The sequence below is a fragment of the Haliotis rufescens genome, unplaced genomic scaffold (assembly GCF_023055435.1).
Source record: "Haliotis rufescens isolate VD_foot unplaced genomic scaffold, xgHalRufe1.0.p SCAF_14, whole genome shotgun sequence".
Lineage (NCBI taxonomy): Eukaryota > Metazoa > Mollusca > Gastropoda > Lepetellida > Haliotidae > Haliotis > Haliotis rufescens.
In genome coordinates this window covers 13249360-13267049 of record NW_025963824.1, presented here as the reverse complement: position 1 = coordinate 13267049, position 17690 = coordinate 13249360, and the positions used below count along the sequence as shown (strand labels likewise).

Below are 17690 nucleotides of genomic sequence, written 5' to 3'. Positions count from 1 at the left end.
TCTGCGACTTGGTCTCATATTGAAGTTGCAAAACTTATTGAACGCCCCTCGTAACGCTATCGTTATGAACTTTGCAGATAATGTTAACATTGTTATACACCTGTGTCCTGACCAGACAACTAAAATGTGTCTGCTGTATAGGTATGTAACTACGCTTATAAACCTCCGGTGACGTCATCCCATTGTTCTCCAGTCGGGTTAAATCGAATAAACAGGGACGTTGTAATGTCCCTGGGATTATATAAAATATCCCCTGGATTTTATAGGATATTCAAGTCATATTTGCTGTTTATAAACCTATTCATTGGAATCTCTATAAAGTAAGAGAGTTCTTTCTATAGGTATTAAAACCTATTGTGAGGTTTTATTTTCGTTCGGGAGGTTTTACTTTGAATGTAAAACCTCAAATCCCAGGTTTAACCAAGTAACTGAAAAAATGACAACAAGTAGCAATTCAAAATTTTAAATCAATTAAAATTGAATGTCATGTGTACAGTTCCGCGTGGACATTTAAAAGCGACATCACTTCAGAGTCTCCGATGAAAGGACAGCGAGGTTTCAAAACACATGCTTTTAAACAAGTGCTTATCAATGCTGCACAATTTGCACGTGCAGTAACTGCTAGCCGTTACGTCACAACTACCTCTATGTAACAGTTGGATTGTTTAAAGTCGACAATCTTGTAAAGCAAAAAAACATCTTTAAAATTTGCGAATTTTCGTTTTGAAAGGTTTAAAAAAAGTGGAATATTGCAACACAAACATTTAGAAACCGAGGATTTCACTTTCATTTAAAAGTAAGTATTCAAGTTTTGTTTTGTTGTTGACACATCCAAGTGCTCTTGAACGCCTGGCAAGTCAGCGAATTTCACGTGCAAGTTATGATATCCCGTCTTCAAGGAAGCGCTATAATGAAGCGCCTCATTTATAGATGCTCGTTATAACATTTAATCAATTTAGACGGTTTATAAGTATGGAAAAACACTTTCCCTCGGTTTTGTTAGACAGAGCATGTCCCCTTGGTTTTTCCCTCTCCCCAGGGCATGCTCTGTCTACCAAAACCTCGTAAGCGTGTTTTCTCCAATACATAATGTGTTATAATATCCCAGGGATTTTATTAATATAACTTCCGTTCAGATTGTAACATGTAATGAAATGTAAAAATCATATGACAAATGTTTTCTTTATATTCCCGAGGATAGAACTCGCAACCTTCATATCTGTAGCCCAGTGAGTGTACCACAAGGCTACAGAGGTGTTGATAAGCCGTACTGCTTTTTAGAATGTCCTTTTCAAGAACGTTCGCCAGCAACAGATATTTTACGCCCGTTTCCTAAGGTTCATGGAAAGTATGTTCAAAACATAAAAATGTTGATAAATGTTGTTTTAAGTTTCTTTTTTCGGTTCATAAGTTAGATAAAACACTTCCCGTCGGGTTTTTATTATATCTAAAAACGTTATCCTTGGGATGCGTGTTTTAAATGTGAGAAAAACCCTTGGACGTGCTTTATTGTACACTTATAACGAGTTGAAATTTAGTTTGAGGATAATTTTAAGGTTCAAAATCGGTTTATAAGTAAGATAAAACACTTCCCCTCGGGTTGTTATCATATTTAGAACCCCTTTCCCTCGGAAAATCCCCCGGGATGCGGGTTTTAAATAGCATAATAACCCTCTGACGTGTTTTATCCTATACTTAAAAATTATATTACATGTCATGTTACTCCATATACTATATTGAACAAGAATATTTTTTTTAAAACTTTGCAGATAAGAGTGACGTGAAATTGATTGGTCACTGAAATCCAGCGTTGTACCTTGACCTACAAAACTAAAATCCATCGGACCCCCAATAATTAATTCAAGAGTCCATACAGAAATATGAGGGTCCTGTAAAGTAAAAAAAGGGTGAAGCGTAACGTACTGTAAGATTTAATAATTACTTTAGTTACAGGAACAATATATGCTTTTGCCAAGAATTTAGTGCTATACGAGAAATATTTGTTTCTGCGTCCATTCTATCCATTAGTGCCTTCTGGGGGCGCATTTCTGCGTCGCGGTCGCCTCTGTAGTCTAGTGTTAGAGCGCCCGCCCGGAGATAATTTGGAACGCGAATTAAACCCAATCTCACCTCACCTCACCTCACCTCACCTCACCTCACCTCACCTTTCTGCGTCGCCTGAAACCCTGCAGATGTCACCTCACCTCACCTCACCTCACCTCACCTTTCTGCGTCGCCAGACACCCTGCAGATGTAACCTCACCTCACCTTTCTGCGTCGCCTGAAACCCTGCAGATGTCACCTCACCTCACCTCACCTCACCTCACCTCACCTCACCTCACCTCACCTCACCTCACCTTTCTGCGTCGCCTGAAACCCTGCAGATGTCACCTCACCTCACCTCACCTCACCTCACCTCACCTCACCTCACCTTTCTGCGTCGCCTGAAACCCTGCAGATGTCATTTTGCTACAACTCAGATTACAATATGACTATGTAGCCTAATATGAATAGAGATTATGTCATGGACGTCACGTCTCTCTGTCAACAATTTGTTTAGAAATTATTAACTCCTTCATTGGTCGGTAGAAATGTTTTTGTCTGGAAACAAAAAAACCGACCTTTTTTGCTATTACCGCTTTTCGGTCCCTCTCATCTACTTCAGACACGGTTTGCCGACTGTATCAATCTCCTTGTTAAGAACATCCGATACATGCACCAGTGGCCTTTTTGAAGTACTAGAGAAATAAATTTCGTACTCCTGTAATTACCAAGTGCTTTGGAATACAGTGACCAAAGTGACCAAAGTGCAGTAGAATTGTTCTACTCGGGGATGACCCATGAAAAGTAGTTCCGTTATCTCTTGTCATACTTTGTAAACGTTATTTTTTAAATTTTCCTGTATATCAACTGGCCTTGTGGGCATCATGTCACCGGAAATCCCTTAATCTAAGGGAACAGGGGGTAGGTATGAGTGAGTGAGTGAGTGAGTGAGTGAGTGAGTGAGTGAGTGAGTGAGTGAGTGGTGAGTGAGTGAGTGAGTGAGTGAGTGAGTGAGTGACATCCCAACGGGCACACCATGAATAAGATTCACACATTTCTTTATTCGGGACAGGAAAGGGAACGTGTCGTCTTATGGTAGTACAAGAAATATCCAGTACGTTTAACAACACCTTCCGGACATTTCTGCATCCAAACCATAATCATTCTTCAATGAAATATCAATTTTCACTCCGAAGCGCAAGTAAAATCACTATAACGGAAGCACAAGTTGTTGTCAGTTACAAGTGAGGCTGCACATGCGGCAACGCGAAATAATCTACGACGATGAAAATATTTCGATTTTGGATTTTTAGGTGAATGAAATACTGGTATTTTTCTATAGTATTTCTTGCCAAATGTTAATATATTTTTATGGAATTGGGAGAGGGGTGAGTGAGTGAGTGAGTGAGTGGGTAAGTGAGTGAGTGAGTGAGTGAACGAGTGAGTGAGTGAGTGAGTGATTGAGGGAGGGAGGGAGGGAGGGAGGGAGGGTGTGAGGGAGTGAGGGAGGGAGTGATGCATGTCTCTATATATACGGTACTGACAAACGTGGAATAATAATCAGGATGTTTCTCAAATATTTAAAACCATGTAGCAGGCTGAAAGTGTCAACATGGCGTCAACAGTGTTCGGTCTTGATGTGACGTCATCTACTGTAACGTCATGCATTACATCACCAATGGTCTCTGTATCATGAGCCATAGCGAAAATAATTATATGACACAATATTCAATTTCAGGTGGCCTTGCTATTGCTGTGCCGGGGGAACTAATGGGGTATTGGGAGGCCCACCAGAGATTTGGTAAACTACCGTGGAAATATCTCTTTGAGCCAACAATCAAGATGTGCAGAGAAGGAGTGAAGGTAACCAAGGCAACGGCTTATGGAATATCCAGATCCGTCGACCTACTTCGAAACGGATCATTCACGTAAGCACAACGAGTTTCTTTGTTGCCTAAAGTATAGTTGCAGTCATGCTTGTGACCTGTACAACAAAATGAGACGATATGAGAACTCCTGGCCCGAATTTAAGGGCCGAATCAACCTATGCTGGTCGTTCGAGACCACAAATATTTCGGTTGGTATGACTCGGTGAGTTATGTGAGTACGTCTAACTGAACGACCCAACGGCGTGGGACGTTGGTCATAAAGCTCCCATGTGATGTACAGACAGCCTTCGAATTAATTGAATGTTGCTGGTCAGATGGGCAAGAGCGATTTTCAGTCTGTCATGACAACTAGTGTAACGCATTAACCTGTCTGATTTCTGGCTTGATGAGGGGCGGTCGGGTAGCCTATTGGTTAAAGCGTTCGCTCGTCAAGCCGAAGACCCGGGTTCGATTCCCGACATGGGTACAATGTGTGAAGCCCATTTCTGGTGTCCCCCGCCGCGATATTGCTGGAATATTGCTAAAAGCGGCGTAAAACCTCACTCACTCACTCACTCTGGCTTGATGAGGGTTGCCGTGTTGTCCATTCATGCTGCAAACAATTTGTACATATCAAAATATCAATGTTTTGTTCTATTGGTGCATAACTGTTTTACTATTCTATACCAGAATGGCCGCCTCCGTGGTCTTGTGGTAAAGCGTCCGCCCGGAGAGCGGAAGGTCCGGGGTTCGAAAACCGGCCGCGTCATACCAAAAGACGTTAAAAGATTGTATTTGTTGTTACCATGTCTGGCGCTCGGCATTAAGGGGCTTAAACAAGGACTGGTCGGCTCGGAGTCAGTATACTGTGTCTGAGTGGGGTATTCATGTGGACCTGCGGCATGGTATCTCATTGAGCTAGCACTATAAATCGGCATCAGTCCGGACTAGTACAAACAGCCACACACACACACACACACACGTGCATGCACGTCGCTATATAGGTGTAATAATCTTGGACGCGACTTTAAACCCAATTTCACCTCACCTATACCAGAATGAACTTCAACCCTACATCTGAATATGTCAACGTTTTATTGTCTTACTGTGTAGCCGTTTTATCATTCCATACTAGATCGACTTCCCCCCTTCATCTGAATATGTCAACGTTTTATTGTCTTACCGTGTAGCCGTTTTATCATTCCATACTAGATCGAATTCCACCCTACATCTGAATATGTCAACGTTTTATTGTCTTACTGTGTAGCTGTTTTATCATTCCATACTAGATCGACTTCCACCCTACATCTGAATATGTCAAAGTTTTATTGTACTACTGTGAAACTGTTTTATTACTCCATACCAGAATGTACTTCCACCGTACATCTGAATATGTCAACGTTTTATTGTATTACTGCATAACTGTTTTATTACTCCACACCAGAATGTACTTCCACCCTACATCTGAATATGTCAACGTTTTATTGTATTACTGTGTAACTGTTTTATTACTCCACACCAGAATGTACTTTCACTCTACATCTGAATATGTCAACGTGTTATTGTATTACTTTGTAACTGTTTTATTACTCCCACCAGAATGTACTTCCACCCTACATCTGAATATGTCAACGTGTTATTGTATTACTTTGTAACTGTTTTATTACTCAACACCATAATGTACTTCCACCCTACATCTGAATATGTCAACGTGTTATTGTATTACTTTGTAACTGTTTTATTACTCCCACCAGAATGTACTTCCACCCTACATCTGAATATGTCAACGTTTTATTGTATTACTGTGTAACTGTTTTATTACTCCCACCAGAATGTACTTCCACCCTACATCTGAATATGTCAACGTTTTATTGTATTACTGTGTAACTGTTTTATCACTCCACACCAGAATGTACTTCCACCCTACGACTGGTGCCATGGTGAAGGCTGGAGACACGGTCAAGTATCCCAAACTCGCAGACACCCTGGAGACTGTCGCTACTGAAGGGGCCTCGGCCTTCTATAACGGCAGCCTGACTGATGCCATAGTGTCTGAGATAAAGGAAAATGGTGGGTGTTGTTGAATGGGCGGGGTAGGGGAGAAGATAAGTGAGATAGAGGTGAATGGTGGGTGATGTTGAATGGTGTGATGGAGGAGAATGGTGTTGAAAGGTGTGATGGAGGAGAATGGTGTTGAAAGGTGCGATAGAGGAGAATGGTGTTGAATGGTGAGATGGAGGAGAATGGTCAGAGGTGTTGAAAGATGAGGTGGAGGAGAAAGGTGTTGAATGGTGAGATGGAGGAAAATGGTGTTGAATGGTGAGATGGAGGAAAATGAGGGGTGATGTTGAATGATGTGATGGGGAGAGTGTTGAATGTTGTTGAATGGTGTGATGGAGGAAAATGGTATTGAATGGTGTGATGGAGGAGAATGGTCAGAGGTGTTGAAAGATGAGGTCGAGGAGAAAGGTGTTGAATAGTAGATGGAGGAGAATGGTGGGTGATGTTGAATGATGTGATGGGGAGAGTGTTGAATGTTGTTGAATGGTGTGATTGAGGAGAATGGTGTTGAATGGTGAGATGTAGGAAAATGGTCTTGAATTGTGTGGCGGAGGAACGTGATGAGTGTTGTTCAATGGTTTGATGGAGGAGAAGGGTGAGTGGTGTTGAATGGCCTGATTGGGGAGAGAGTTGAGTGTTGTTGAATGGTGTGATGGAGAAGAATTGTTTGTGGTGTTGAATGATGAGGTGGAGGAGAATGGTGAGAGGTGTTGAATGGTGTGATGGAGGAGAGTTGTGAGTGTTGTTGAATGGTGTGATGGAGAAAAATAGTTTGTGGTGTTGAATTGTGTGATGGAGGTGAATGGTGAGAGGTATTGAATGGTCTGATGGTGGAGAATGTTGAGAGGTGTTGAATGGTGTGATGGAGGAGACTGGTGAATAGTGTTGTTTGATAAGATGGAGGAGAATGGTGAATGGTGTTGAATGGTGTGATGGAGGACAATGGTGAAGGATGTATTCCAGGACATCAATGTTAATGTGTCGTTTGTTATCTCTGAGTAGGCTAAAACCATAACAAGTCCGATCTCTCTCAACTGTGGTTCATTCCAGGTGGCATCGTATCAAAAGAAGACCTGAGTGGGTATACGGCCTCATGGCGAACACCAGTTACCTTCACCCTGAGAGATGGCAACAGAGTGCACTCAATGCCCGCACCAGGAAGTGGAGCTGTGTATGCATACATCCTCAATGTCCTAGACGGTATGGCCTTGCCTTTAATGTCCTAGACTGTATGGCCTTGCACTAAATGTCCTTGACGGTATGGCCTTGCCTTTAATGTCCTAGACTGTATGGCCTTGCCCTCAATGTCCTATACGGTATGGCCTTACCTCAACGTTCTTGATGGTATGGCCTTGCCTTTGATGTCTTAGGCTGTATGGCCTTGCACTCAATGTCCTAGACGGTATGGCCTTGCCTTTAATGTCCTAGACGGTATGACCTTACCCTTAATGTCCTACACCGTATGGCCTTACCCTCAATGTCCTAGACTACGTGGCCTTACTCTAAATAACCTAGACTGTATGGCCTTGCACTTAATGTCTTAGACTGTATGGCCATGCACTCGAAGTCCTAGGCGGCATTGCCTTACCTTCAATGTCCTAGACTGTATGTCCTTGCCCTCAATGTCCTAGACAGTATGCCATTGTCCTCAATCTCATAGACTGTATGGCCTTGTTCTCAATGTCCTAGACGGCATTGCATTGTCCTCAATATCCTAGAAGGTATGGCATTACCCTCAATGCCCTAGACGGTATAGCCTTGTCCCCAATGTCCTAGACGGTATGGCCTTACCCTTAATGCCCAAGACGGTATGGCCTTGTCCCCAATGTCCTAGACGGTATGGCCTGGTGCTCAATGTCCAAGACGGTATGGCCTTGTCCTCAATGTCCTAGACGGTATGGCCTTGTCCCCAATGTCCTAGACGGTATGGCCTTGTCTCCAATGTCCTAGACGGTATGGCCTGGTCTCCAATGTCCTAGACGGTATTGCCTGGTCTCCAATGTCCTAGAAGGTATGGCCTTGTCCCCAATGTCCTAGACGGTATGGCCTGGTCTCCATGTCCTAGACGGTATGGCCTTGTCCTCAATGTCCTAGACGGTATAGCCTTGTCACCAATGTCCAAGACGGTATTGCCTTGTCCCCAATGTCCTAGACGGTATGGCCTGGTCTCCAATGTCCAAGACGGTATGGCCTTGTCCTCAATGTCCAAGATGGTATTGCCTTGTGCCCAATGTCCAAGACGGTATTGCCTTGTCCCCAATGTCCAAGACGGTATTGCCTTGTCCCCAATGTCCTAGACTGTATGGCCTGGTCTCCAATGTCCTAGATGGTATGGTTTTACCCTTAATGTCCTAAACGGTATTGTCTTGTCCTCAGTGTCCTATAAGGTATTGCCTTGTACCCAATGTCCTAGACGGTATGGCCTGGTCTCCAATGTCCTAGACGGTATTGCCTGGTCTCCAATGTCCTAGAAGGTATGGCCTTGTCCCCAATGTCCTAGACGGTATGACCTGGTCTCAATGTCCTAGACGGTATGGCCTTGTCCTCAATGTCCTAGACGGTATAGCCTTGTCACCAATGTCCAAGACGGTATTGCCTTGTCCCCAATGTCCTAGACGGTATGGCCTGGTCTCCAATGTCCTAGACGGTATGGCCTTGTCCTCAGTGTCCAAGATGGTATTGCCTTGTCCCCAATGTCCAAGACGGTATTGCCTTGTCCCCAATGTCCAAGACGGTATTGCCTTGTCCCCAATGTCCTAGACTGTATGGCCTGGTCTCCAATGTCCTAGATGGTATGGTTTTACCCTTAATGTCCTAGACGGTATTGTCTTATCCTCAGTGTCCTATAAGGTATTGCCTTGTACCCAATGTCCTAGACGGTATGGCCTGGTCTCCAATGTCCTAGACGGTATGGCCTGGTCCTCAATGTCCTAGACGGTATGGCCTGGTATCCATGTCCTAGACGGTATGGCCTTGTCCTCAATGTCCTAGACGGTATAGCCTTGTCCTCAATGTCCTAGACGGTATAGCCTTGTCACCAATGCCCAAGACGGTATTGCCTTGTCCTCAATGTCCAAGATGGTATTGCCTTGTCCCCAATGTCCAAGACGGTATTGCCTTGTCCCCAATGTCCAAGACGGTATTGCCTTGCCCCCAATGTCCTAGACGGTATGGCCTGGTCTCCAATGTCCTAGATGGTATGGTTTTACCCTTAATGTCCTAGACGGTATTGCCTGGTCCCCAATGTCCTAGACTGCATGGCCTGGTCTCCAATGTCCTAGATGGTATGGTTTTACCCTTAATGTCCAAGACGGTATTGTCTTATCCTCAGTGTCCTATAAGGTATTGCCTTGTACCCAATGTCCAAGACGGTATTGCCTTGTCCTCAATGTCCTAGACGGTATGGCCTGGTCCCCAATGTCCTAGAAGGTATGGTCTTACCCTTAATGTCCTAGACGGTATTGCCTCGTCCTCAATTTTGAGACGGTATGGCCTTGTGCTCATGTCCCTAAACGGTATGGCCTTGCCCTTATGTCCAAGACGATGTGGCCTTCCCCTTCAATGTCCTAGACGATATGGCTCCTTTCTCAATGTCCAGGCGATATGTCATCATTGTCCCCAATGTCCTAGACGGTATAGTCTTCTTTTCATTCTTTATTCATGATCAAGCACTTAAGTCAAAAGTCCTATAGTACCTTGAGTACAGAGACGTCACATACATTTTAACTTTGTTTCTATACAGCAATGCGTGGCATATGAAGATGGGCGTGTTTGTTTTTATCAAAAACTGGCTCCCTCAGGAGATATCCCTTGGGTGAGATCAAGCGATATCTACAGTGTAGATATCGCTGCAATGAAACTGCATCACAATGCTTTGAAGAACATTGTGAATTTGTGATGTCATTGGTTACCATGATGTCACAATCAAATGACATCACCTATGGCTCTGCTACTGAAGCTGTTAGCAGTACTTTTTACACTAAAGACGCTGCTTATTACTGTCTACAAACTGAACAAGTTGGAAGATTGATGTTGGATGATAAATAAAATCTCACCATCATGTCTTTTGATATCAAATATATCAACACTTGTTGATAAAAGTGGAAAAAATCCCCGGCAAGCCTCGGAGTTTTGCCACTTTTATCAACTCATGTTGATATATTTGATATCAAAAGACACTCGGGTGAGATTCTCTATGTATAACTCACTTGTCTTTATGGTAGAACTACTGGAATTCTATAATATTTGGCTCATTAATCTAACAAACAAGGACATATTTTCACCCCAATGGGAAGTAGAATGAACAGTCAAGTAGAACGCGATACCGTCCTTGAGCGACAGGATATTTACAAAACGCCAGAAAATAACCAGTCTCCATTATCTGCCGAAACTGGGTGTAAAAGGCAAAATATTGGTGAAAATTATATAAAAGATCACTGAATATCAGTGATGACACCAGGTGCTCCCGAAAAGGGAAAGCATGACCTGTTTTAACGTAGCACCAGCCACAATGTGCACAATAACGCGAACTATTATTGCCAGTCAAATAGAATTAGTCTGTGATTTGTAATCGTACATACACGATTTAACAGAAAAATATTCTCTCACGAAACATAGCGAGTTGCTGCTTCGACCGATTTTCAGCCCTTTCAGTCAAACTATTCACATTTAATCATCAGTAGGTTAAGCTGTTCCAATATGAAACACAATGAAACAATGACACTTATCACAAAAGAAAAGCCACCACCCAGTTGGAGTTTATGTTAGAGACAGGATGTTTTCATTAACTGCTGCAGACAAATCGTTCTTTATTCTGAAAAGGCGTACAACCCTGACCGTATACCTTGTAGAGCTTCACTATGCTAACCATACATAAGTGGTTTATCTATGGCTCTGTGTAATCCGTATCGTCACTGACTGCAGTTATGACGTAAACAGTTATAGTTCGAAAATGTTGGATGCCATGTATCTGCGTAATAAATATGAATTGAAGCTTGCAAGTTATATTTTTTGGCCACCTACCCACCTTCCCACCCACCCACCCACCCACCCACCCACACACCTACCTACCTACCTACCTACCTACCTACCTACCTACCTACCTACCTACCTACCTACCTACCTGCATGCCTGCCTGCCTGCCTGCCTGCCTGCCTACCTGCCTTCCTGCCTACCTACCTACCTACCTACCTACCTACCTCCCTACCTCCCTACCTACCTACCTACCTACCTACCTACCCACCTTCCTACCTTCCTACCCACCTACCCACCTTCCCACCTACCTACCTACCTACCTACCTACCTACCTACCTACCTACCTACCTACCTACCTACCTACCTACCTACCTTCCCACCTACCTACCTACCTACCTACCTACCTACCTACCTACCTACCTACCTACCTACCTACCTACCTTCCTACCTACCTACCTACCCACCCACCTACCCACCCATCCACCCACACACACACACACACACACACACACACACACACACACACACACACACACACACACACACACACACACACACACACACACACACACACACACACACACACACACACATAATGTAATATTGTTAGCTGGCATCGTGCCCCAGTGTGTATGTATCAAGTTACATTTGCAGGGTACAACTTCACGACTGAAAGTGTCTCGAATGATGACAACAGCATACTGACATACCACAGAATAGTGGAGGCTTTCAAGTTCGCATATGCCAAAAGATCAGAACTTGGTGATGAAGATTTTGAAGACGTGGCAGATGTAAGTTTGTTTGTTTCTTGTTTAACGTCGCACTCAGCAATATCCCAGCTATATGACGGCGGTCTGTACATAATCGAATCTGGACCAGACATTCCATTCAGGAGTACCGATCTACATAATTTGGATACGATGACGTGCATCAAACAAGTCAGTGAGTCTGACCACCCGATCCCATTAGTCGCCCGTTATGGCCGAACAAACATGCGAAAATGGCAATTCACCTGCCTGTAATTCCGACTGGAATGCCACTTTAATGTCATCTGTGTTTGTGATCGTGTTTAAGTTGATGAAAAACATGACATCTCGGGAATTTGGAGATTCTACCCGGGCCAAGATTGATGACGCAGCAACTCACGACGCCAAGTACTATGGTGCTACCTTCTCCAGTGCGCTAGACCAAGGAACCACGCACCTCTCTGTTGTAGATGCGGAGGGAAACGCCGTTGCGATAACATCAACCATAAATTACTTGTGAGTCCAACTTGACATCGATCAGTTTTAAGATGTAAGGCAAACAATGGTGAAAAGCATATGTTTACCCCTTTGGCGAACGCTGGGGACATCACTGACCTAAGGAAAAAAGTGCAGTACCTGTTTTGCTTCGAGACTACCGTAAGTTCGACACGTCAAAGTTCGACACAACGATGTGTGACTGTATATTCCCTCTTATACTGATAATTTATTGTATCTGATTGTCTAAAGTTCCGTTAAAAAGATTAAAGGATGTTTATTATTCGTATGTATAATGTTGGTCACAACTTCTTTCCTATTCAGTTTTGGATCGAAAGTTCTTGGTAAGACAACAGGAATAATTTATAACAATGAAATGGACGACTTCTCGACACCCGGTACTGTCAACGTGTACGGTGTGCCAGCATCACCCGCCAATTATATCAAACCCAGAAAGCGCCCTCTGTCGTCAATGTGTCCTACTGTTGTGGTAGATAACTCCGGTGACGTCATCTTGGTTTTGGGAGGAGCTGGTGGCCCAAAGATTACAACAGCTGCAGCATTGGTATGTTGAAGTACACCACCACAAGCAAAACACGAATCACCGTTACAGATTTAGACCTAAAATTATGCAAACGCGTAATCAGGCTTGAAACTATAATACCATATGGGGGCACGGGTGGTTTAGTCGTCAAAGGCGCCGCAATTTGCTGTGCAGAGTTGCGTCCCTTGTCATAACAGCAACCTTCGATCGTGGGTTCGAGTCCTGGTTCGCCCCGATTAGTACCTACCAATGAAGTGACTTACCAAAACTCGACATCAGCCATTCACGCACACACACACACACACACACACACGCACACACACACACACACACACACGCACACACACACGCTCACATGCACGTAGCCATATAAGTGCAATAATTTTGAAGGCAACGTTAAACCCCATTTCATTTCACCTCACCTCATTCCGGACTGGGCTTTGAAACACATTCCGACTGTCTAGTAAGCGCCGTTTTGATTGGTAGAAGGGAGGGCGTTCCGACGTGATCCGTAATGGGATGTGTTCAGATCCTTGCTTAGCGGTAGCGAGAAGGAAGATTTAATCTCAAACATTCAGTCACTCGCTTTATGTTGACATTAATGTTAGTTTGGCAAAATATATTGTACAAAATGGCGACGCCCGTCAAAACGATCTCATCGATAATCAAGATCTATATTGTAAAAAAGAGTTGGCGCTCTTGATTGGACTATGCAGTGACTGGTTGGTCCAGCCATTATGTAACTCCAGAATTTTATAGTCAGTTAACGCGAAGATGATCACTGATGATTGGTGTGCACATGATAATTAACGATGTTAAATCACTATGGATGAACAACTTCTTTATTACAATTAGTGCGACGTTTCGGTGTAGATCCTAACACCTTTATCGAGCAGTGAAGTTGTTCATCCATAGAACTTGTCTTACTTCATCACACCAACTTCTAAATGCCACTGAAAGAAGTTAAATCACTGACGGAATATGTTGCACATACACCTAAACAATTTTGTGACACTGCAGAACATTGATGCACATCAATCATGACGTGTCACTGACTGGATATATTTCAGATGCACACGTTTTCACGTTGTTTCTGTACAGGTAACACTACATACCCTCAAGTTTGGGCTGAGTGCCGGAGAAGCCCTGGACCACAAACGTCTTCATCACCAGCTTTTGCCGTCCACATTATCAGTTGAAGATGGCTTTCCAAAGGTGAGCTTTTCACATGCATATGTGTGTCACTGTGTGTATTGAGGCAGACGTTCAACAGGTGAGGTTTGTCACATGCATATGTGTGTCACTTTGTGTATTGAGGAGGACGTTCAACAGGTGAGGTTTATCACATGCATATGTGTGTTACATTGTGTATGAGGAGGACGATCAACAGGTGAGGTTAATCACATGCATATGTGTGTTACTGTGTGTATTGAGGAGGACGGTCAACAGGTGAGGTTTATCACATGCATATGTGTGTCACTTTGTGTATTGAGGAGGACGTTCAACATGTGAGGTTTATCACATGCATATGTGTGTCACTTTGTGTATTGAGGAGGACGTTCAACAGGCGAGGTTTATCACATGCATATGTGTGTCACTTTGTGTATTGAGGAGGAAGGTGAACAGGTGAGGTTTATCACATTCATATGTGTGTCACTGTGTGTATTGAGGGGGACGTTCAACAGGTGAGGTTTATCACATGCATATGTGTGTCACTGTGTGTATTGAGGAGGACGTTCAACAGGTGAGGTTTATCACATGCATATGTGTGTCACTGTGTGTATTAAAGGGGGACGTTCAACATGTGAGGTTTATCACATGCATATGTGTGTCACTTTGTGTATTGAGGAGGAAATGAACAGGTGAGGTTTATCACATTCATATGTGTGTCACTGTGTGTATTGAGGGGGACGTTCAACAGGTGAGGTTTATCACATGCATATGTGTGTCACTGTGTGTATTGAGGAGGACGTTCAACAGGTGAGGTTTATCACATGCATATCGGTTACATTGTGTATGAGGAGGACGATCAACAGGTGAGGTTAATCACTTTGCATATGTGTGTCACTGTGTGCATTGAGGAGGACGATCAACAGGTGAGGTTAATCACTTGCATATGTGTGTCACTTTGTGTATTGAGGATGCCGTTCAACAGGTGAGGTTTATCACATGCATATGTGTGTTACTGTGTGTATTTAGGAGGACGTTTAACAGGTGAGGTTTATCACATGCATATGTTTGTCACTGTGTGTATTGAGGAGGACGTTCAACAGGTGAGGTTTATCACATGCATATCTGTGTCACTGTCTGTATTGAGGAGGACGTTCAACAGGTGAGGTTTATCACATGCATATGTTTGTCACAGTTTATACTGAGGAAGTTCAACAGGTGAGATGTACCCCACTATATATTGAGGGTGACTCTTTGAAGGCAGCTTTCCAGGCGAATCAGGGCATTGTTGTTAACGTTTAAGGTTTTACTTTTCATAAGAGCAACAGTGTTCCGGTCCTTAGATTCTATCGTCATCGATATTCCATATCTTATTCCATTGCAGGCAGTGGTGAATGGTCTCATTGCTAAAGGCCACAACGTCACAAGCTACGGATTCACATCAGTTGTCAATATAGTCCGGGTCAAGGACAACATGAGGCACAGTGCTTGTGATCTACGAAAGGGTGGCCAGCCAGACGGATATTAGTGAATGAAACCACATTAATTGGGAATCGGTTATGTGGTGAAATAATCCCTGCCATCTTACTGAGTATAACGTGTTCAATTTGACATGCCCTTTACATATACGTTTCTCTTTGCCTTTGTGACCTTGAATGTATGTAATGGTTTTGTAAGTCTACGACGACCAAACGATATAACAATAAAATGTACGGTGAAATTTATATTCCTTCGCTTCTTGGTCAGTAACGTATGGAGTGAGTGAGTGAGTGAGTGAGTAGAAAGTATAAGCCGCATAAGGACCCTGGTTTAGTTTTGGATGGTACTCCTATCAAAGTTGTAAAAGAGGCCAATTTTCTTGGAATTATTTTTGACCAGCACATGACCTTTCTGCAACACATAAACCATTCAATCATAAGACTGAAAGCATTGGATTTATTGAAAGTAGTTTAACTGTACAGAGCGCTTATCCGCTCTAAACTTGATTACGGCTCCATTATCAAGTGGTGGAGCATATAAAAGCAATTTGAAAAAAAATGATTCTATTCATCTCCAGGGCCCGAGGCTTTGCCTAGGAGCCTTTAGAACATCTCCAGTTCATGGCCTGTATCTAGAGGTCGATGAACCATTACTTAAACAACGTCACATTAAATTATCTTTACGGTACATTTCTTAATTGCATTCTAATGACTCCAATCCAAACTTCGGTTGTGTTTACATCTCTTACATCTCTCATATTCCTGATGCTAAAATAAATCTCGAAAATATAGCTCCCACAGAACTTTTATCTTCTCCGCCAGGGAAATTGGTAATTCCAGAGGTTTAAAGAAATCGGAAACAAATCAGCTGATTAATGAACAGGAATATAATGAATTAAGAGAACAAATATGATACTTTTAAATCTATATTTACCGATGGATCTAAGGATGGTCACGCTGTTGCCAGCGCCAGCATAATTAGATCCAGGACAATATCTTTAAGACTTCAGGATAACTGTTTCATTTTTACGGCCGAATCCAAGGCCATATTAACAGCATTAGAGTACATAGATAAACAATCCAAACATAAGCAATATGTTATATTTTCAGACTTACTTTCTTGTTTTCAGTCAATTAAAAATCAATCTTGTAAACATTCTCTTTTAATTGAAATTAATCAATTATTAAACGTTCTTGCTACTGGCCAATGCGTTTTTTGTTGCTTAGCCATGTTGGTATCATTTGTAACACAATGGCCGATGCTGCAGCTAAATAGCACCCAACAAATCTGTGACACCCCTTCAAATTCCACACACTGGGGACAAGTTCTATTGACTGACGAGTCTCGTTTTCACCTCAGCCACAGCGATGGACGGATTCGAGTGTACCAACGTGGAGGTGAACGTTACATCAATCATTGTGTCATGGAAGAAGATCGGTTCGGGGGCGGCAGCGTTATGGTATGGGGTGGGATTACAGCAAGACAAAGGACCCGTTTGATATTGGTAGAGGGAAATCTCAATGGACAGCGCTACCGCGACGAGATCATCGGTCCTGTTGTTCTACCGTTTTTACGTCGTCATGGCCCAGGCATTACCTTTCAACATGACAACGCCCGGCCTCATATTGCTCGACTTGTTCAGCATTCTCTTCAACAAAACAACGTGAATGTCATCCCCTGGCCGGCTCGCTCCCCTGATCACTCACCAATCGAGTACATGTGGGATGAGATGGATCGGCGCCTTCGACGTCAACCACGTGTTCCACAGACACTCCAGGAACTTCGAAACATGCTCCAGCAGATATTGACAGATATCCGACAGGACTTTGTGCGACGCCTGTTCCATTCCATGAGACAAAAATGTGTTGCTTGCATCGCAACCAGAGGTGGACACACATGCTATTGATTTGTAAACTGACATTTTGGCATGTTCATGGTTTTTGTATGAAATCACGCATTTTCTGAAGTCAGTATGGCAAATTAACACTGAAACTGAAATTGTTTCAGATTTGGTAAAAAAAACATAACTTTGCATTAAATCTTCTTAAATGTCACAGGAAATATAAGTTCTTAAGTATAGTTATTATCCAGTCCTTTCGCTACAGGTATTTTAATAGTATGAATTTCATTGTTATCAAATATCTGACTTCACTTCTCTCTCTTCACGATACGGCTATAATACTGCCGATGTGACGTTAAATTTTAACTCACTCACTCACTCACTCAAGAACAGCGGTCGTGTACAGTTTATTGTTTTCACTCTTGATATCCAGCCTAGACCTATTTTGGAATAGCCTTGACATATTTTTT

The 17690-nt window shown here is 43.0% G+C and overlaps 1 protein-coding gene across 1 annotated transcript in view; it reads left to right on the top strand.

Annotated features, from left to right (window-relative positions):
- LOC125379352 (glutathione hydrolase 1 proenzyme-like) overlaps window positions 1-16662 on the top strand; it is an 86868-nt gene extending 70206 nt beyond the window's left edge. The window contains exons 5-12 of the mRNA XM_048395760.1: window positions 3782-3971; window positions 5821-5981; window positions 7023-7172; window positions 11601-11737; window positions 12021-12208; window positions 12512-12752; window positions 13833-13946; window positions 15286-16662. Coding sequence (XP_048251717.1) covers window positions 3782-3971; window positions 5821-5981; window positions 7023-7172; window positions 11601-11737; window positions 12021-12208; window positions 12512-12752; window positions 13833-13946; window positions 15286-15429 — 1325 coding nt within the window. The 3' untranslated portion in view covers window positions 15430-16662. The remainder of the gene's footprint in view (window positions 1-3781; window positions 3972-5820; window positions 5982-7022; window positions 7173-11600; window positions 11738-12020; window positions 12209-12511; window positions 12753-13832; window positions 13947-15285) is intronic.
- Window positions 16663-17690: the final 1028 nt, after the last annotated feature.